Here is a 4,835-nt window from a genome sequence, read left to right as displayed (position 1 = left end):
TATATATATATGTATACACATATATATATATGACTTCAAAATTACATTGTGTTTCTAATATATTGTTCTTGATATTAGCATGAGATTAAAATGAACATTGCAAAGTAAAGGAAGACTTCTGTAACCTTTTTGTTAAAAATACAGTAAAAATAGAAAAATAAGCTCAGTCACAAATCATGTATAAGAAGGAAAATTTATATCTTATTCTGTCCTTAAGGAATAAATACATTAGAGTAAATGTGGTTTCAGTTACTGCCTTCCAAATTTTATCAGTCCCACTCACTCAGTGCACTGGATCTGTGCATCATTATTCTGTGATATTTTACTCATTCGCCCTAAATTTGATTGAGCCAACCTGTCGAGTTGAGAATGTCTTCCTTTCCCTTTACAAAACTTGAGATCTACCTTCCCAGATAGAGAAGTTCCAGACTTCCTAAAAAATATAGACAAGAACTTGCCCATGGCACTCTGCCATTTATTTTAATATGTCATTTCTGTGAGTGCACATTCTTTGGTTGAAGAGAATCTTGAAGAAGGGATAAAACACCAAGTGCACTATATGGCTAGCCTACTCCTTTCTCCTGACAGATGAGGGACCTAGGACCAAAAGGATATTAAATGACTTGCCCAAGATAGCACGTTAGAATCCTGCTATTTTTGTCTATTTTCCATTCTGTACCATTCAGTCTAGAACTCATTCCACTATTAAAAGCAGCCCTGAAGAGATGCAAATTTATTCTTTTAACTCAGCTCCATCACCATTTAATCAACAGAGACACCTTCTAATCTGGAAAGGTATTCACTCAAAATCCAACATTCATCCTTCAGAAATATGTTTAGTGTAGTTCCCTAGTCACTGTTATTGAAGCTATATGCCCATAAGTTTTTTAAAATGCCCCTCAAGCTCTTAATATATATGGTATACTGCTTGTGCAATTGTATGCTGTTTGACTAATCGCTATCTCGTATTTTTTCCCACAGTCATCGTTGTGCTGTTTGTAACTCTGCGACGACATAAAAACGAGCCATTAATTATTAAAGATGATGAAGATGTGCGGGAAAACATCATTCGCTATGATGATGAAGGGGGAGGGGAGGAGGACACAGAGGCTTTTGACATTGCAACTCTGCAAAATCCAGATGGGATTAATGGATTTTTACCCCGTAAGGATATTAAGCCAGATCTACAGTTCATGCCAAGGCAAGGACTTGCTCCAGTTCCAAATGGTGTGGATGTCGATGAATTCATTAATGTGCGGCTACATGAGGCAGATAACGACCCCACAGCTCCACCGTATGACTCCATTCAAATTTATGGCTATGAAGGCCGAGGGTCAGTGGCTGGCTCCCTCAGCTCCCTAGAGTCCACCACCTCAGACTCAGACCAGAATTTTGACTACCTCAGTGACTGGGGTCCCCGCTTTAAAAGACTGGGTGAACTCTACTCTGTTGGTGAAAGTGACAAAGAAACTTGACAGTGGATTATAAATCAATCAGCAGAACTAAGCATTCTGTAATATTCTAGAGTCACCCTCTCTTAGATACAACCAATGTGGCTATTTGTTTTAGAGGCAAGTTTAGCACCAATCATCTATAAACACAACTACATTTTAATGTTGAACCAAAAAAAAATATATAATAAAAATAAAAAAGTATATGTTAGGAGGTTATCAATCTTGTGGAGTGTGAATTAAAGTATGTGGAGTGTCTAGAAGTCTTTGGATATTTGATATTTACTTGACCACCACAGACAAAGATTGGGATCCTGGCTACTCCTTATAGAAATGGTTGAAAAAGAGGAAAAATCAAAATTAAAAGGTGCTTTCTTAGAAAAATGGACCTACAAGGAATTTGCTGCTGATATGTGTGTTCAAAAAATGCAAGTGGTTTTTTCCCCTTCACCAACAAGGATCCCGCCACAAATGTTAAAGCAATACTTGGTCTGCTGTACGTTATGACTTTTTGGAGTTTTGAGAGGCCTCCTAGATTATACGGTACAGTGACCACACATTGTACATAATTGTTGGCCCCGCTCACCAGAGACTGAAGAGCATCTTTAATATTGTGTCGAGCCTTAAAATATTCATGTTCGTAATCCATTCCAGGGTGGGGATTGCCAGCTCTGTGGTGGGAGGAGAGAAATCCCATTCTAACAGGCTTGTTTTCTAGAAGCAAGATTACTCGTTCCCGCCACTTCATCTTCTTCCACAAGGACACAAAGATAAACTGTATCACACAGTGGACTACATAAGAGACAGATGGTTTTATTGCTAGCGTGTGAATTTATTTGTTTAATCCTCAAAATAAATATTTTATTGATGTCCATTAATGCTTTTATTTATTAAGGTTGGTAATCTATAGCCTAAGGGACTATATGGGGAAGAGAAAACTAAATTATATCCATTAATCCTTTAGATTGTTTTATATATAAATATATATACACACACACACACACACACACACAAAGTCAATGTTTAATACATGTACATTTTGATGAGATGAGTATGGCAGGCAATATAATCAAAAGGGGAGCTAATCTCTTTAGAGTAGACGTGTTATCGTGACCGGTGATGGCAGGAGCAACAATTTCCCAGAGAAAGTTTTGGACTGTTTTCTATTTTGTTCGTAATTCTAGTATTTGGTGTTTTTACTACAAGCACAAACATCTGAAAGTATCTTGGTTCATGTGAATATTTAAACTCTAGACTTTTAGATACCCACATAATGCCCAGCCCAATAAATATGCTTCAAGTTGCCCCACTGTATTAGAGCAGGAACTGTTTGTATATAATTTGACTGCTTATGTTTTAGTATTTATCTCCCTGATCTTCATGGTGATGCACAGAACGTCTTAGACTTCACAAGAGAGTAACACTAGAAGTGTGAGCATATTCAATTTGTAATGCAAACCTGCCATTTGAGTAGACAATGTATGATAAAACATGCAGATCATTTTAATTTTCTACTTTGCTTTAATGCAATATTGTTTATTTACTCCATGTATTGTATTCAGAGAAACTCCTGTATTGTTTCCTACTTTGTGAAATATATTTTTATAAATACCTCTGTTGTCATCACCTTTTTTTTTTTTTTTTCCTAATCAGATTAATACCTATTAAGAAAGAGTCCTCAGTTCTTACCGGGATTCTCAAATGTTCAACTAAGTCTTCCCAAAGATCCTTCCATTTGTAAGAGTATTCTTATGAAGACTCAAAGAGAAATGCCTTGCCACCAATCACAGAGCAATATGCCAACAGGGACATTTAAGTAACAGAGTACCTGAAATACTCATATACTCAAGTACCTGAAATACCTGGAGTGTGTGTCACACCTGAAATCTAGATGTGTTAGTTGGGTCCTCCAGGAAACAGACAATAAGGCAGAATTAGAAGTAAATCATAAAAGAGAGCAGAAGCAGGAGTGACCAGGGAAAACTGTCATTCAAAGATGAATACCTCAGACCTGTGAAAGCAAACAGATGAGGAAGCAGGGTTTGGTAAGAGAGATCCAAACTTGAAAGCAGACCTAGCAGTTTCTGCCAGCCCAATAAAAAGCTCTGGAGCAAAGATTGCCCATTAGAGGAGTCCTTCATTGGGCAAAAATGGCCAAGCTCTAGGACCCCTGGTGTGTTCATTCACCGGCTTGGAACTTCCTGAGAAGAGCCTGGTTTTGGCTCAAAAAATCACAGGCTCCAATTCTGGAGGCTGTTGGCAAGCTGCACGCCTGTAGGTGAGTGGCAAGTTCTTCTCTGAAAGGAGATCTGAGTGGGACCCCTCCCCACTCCCACATCAGGAGTCCATGCAATAACATGGTCCATCAGAATCATGAAATGCTCTTTTGTGTCTAGTTTTCAAATAACATTCAAAAAGTCTTACTCCTTAGGTCTGTGTAGACCACATTTCTTTATAAATGGTAAGTTAAGAGGAATAACTGATCTTTCACTAAGGCAGATTCTAATAGCGAACTATTTGCCTCCATGGTGATAGAAGCAAAAGTTTCAAATGTTACACCTCACATTTACTAATATCCAATATTTACACAGCTCCGTATTGAGGTTCTTTTCCCAGTAGTAGTTCCCACTACCATTCCACAATTTCTAGATATAATGGTGAGTGATATTGGTTTAAATATTCACATCATGTAAATACTCACATTATTTCTGTTCTAGTTATTTCACCTCTATTTACTTATTATCTCTACCCCCAACTTTCTCATCCTATGCCTTAAAATAACTGTTGACCCTTTGGTTAATTTTTTTTTTTTTTTAAGTAATACAATATTCAAGGTGGCAATCTTTACTGTTTGGGCTAAACTGTTACTTAGTTTAAAGGCAACTTCAGGGGATGTTTTCACTATAAGGTTTAAAGAGCAACTCAAGGACATAGTCTGAGGAACTCCTCTAGACTCAATATTGTTTTTGTCATCAGTTGCTGTTGAGTCGTCTCTGACTCACAATGACCCTACGTACAAAAGAACAAAATACTGCCCGGTCCTATGCCAGCCTCATGATCCTTGCTGTACCTAAGCCCATCGTTGCAGCTACTGTGTCAATCCATTTCATTGAGGGCCTTCCCCTTTTACATTGACCCGCCACATTACCAAGATGATATCCTTCCCTGTGGATGGTCCCTTCTGACCACATGACCAAAGTAGGTGAGATGAAATCTGTCCATTCTCACTTCCAAGGAGCATTCCGACTATACTTCTTCCAGGACAGATTTGCTAGTTCTTTCAGCAGTTCATGATACTTTCAGTTTTCTTCACCAGCACTACAATTCAAAAGCATCAACTCTTCTTTGGTCTTTCTTATTCATTGTCCAGCTCTCACATGCATA

General features: G+C 37.9%; 1 protein-coding gene across 1 annotated transcript in view; it reads left to right on the top strand.

Moving 5' to 3' along the window:
• The window catches only part of CDH8 (cadherin 8), a 460,658-nt gene extending 459,183 nt beyond the window's left edge, over window positions 1-1,475 (top strand). Inside the window, exon 11 of the mRNA XM_007947691.2 lies at window positions 982-1,475. Coding sequence (XP_007945882.2) covers window positions 982-1,475 — 494 coding nt within the window. The remainder of the gene's footprint in view (window positions 1-981) is intronic.
• The last annotated feature ends 3,360 nt before the right edge of the window (window positions 1,476-4,835 follow it).

The sequence above is a fragment of the Orycteropus afer genome, unplaced genomic scaffold (assembly GCF_000298275.1).
Source record: "Orycteropus afer afer isolate SDZICR_OR568_19922 unplaced genomic scaffold, OryAfe1.0 scaffold00009, whole genome shotgun sequence".
NCBI lineage: Eukaryota > Metazoa > Chordata > Mammalia > Tubulidentata > Orycteropodidae > Orycteropus > Orycteropus afer.
This window is presented reverse-complemented; position numbering and strand designations above follow the sequence as displayed.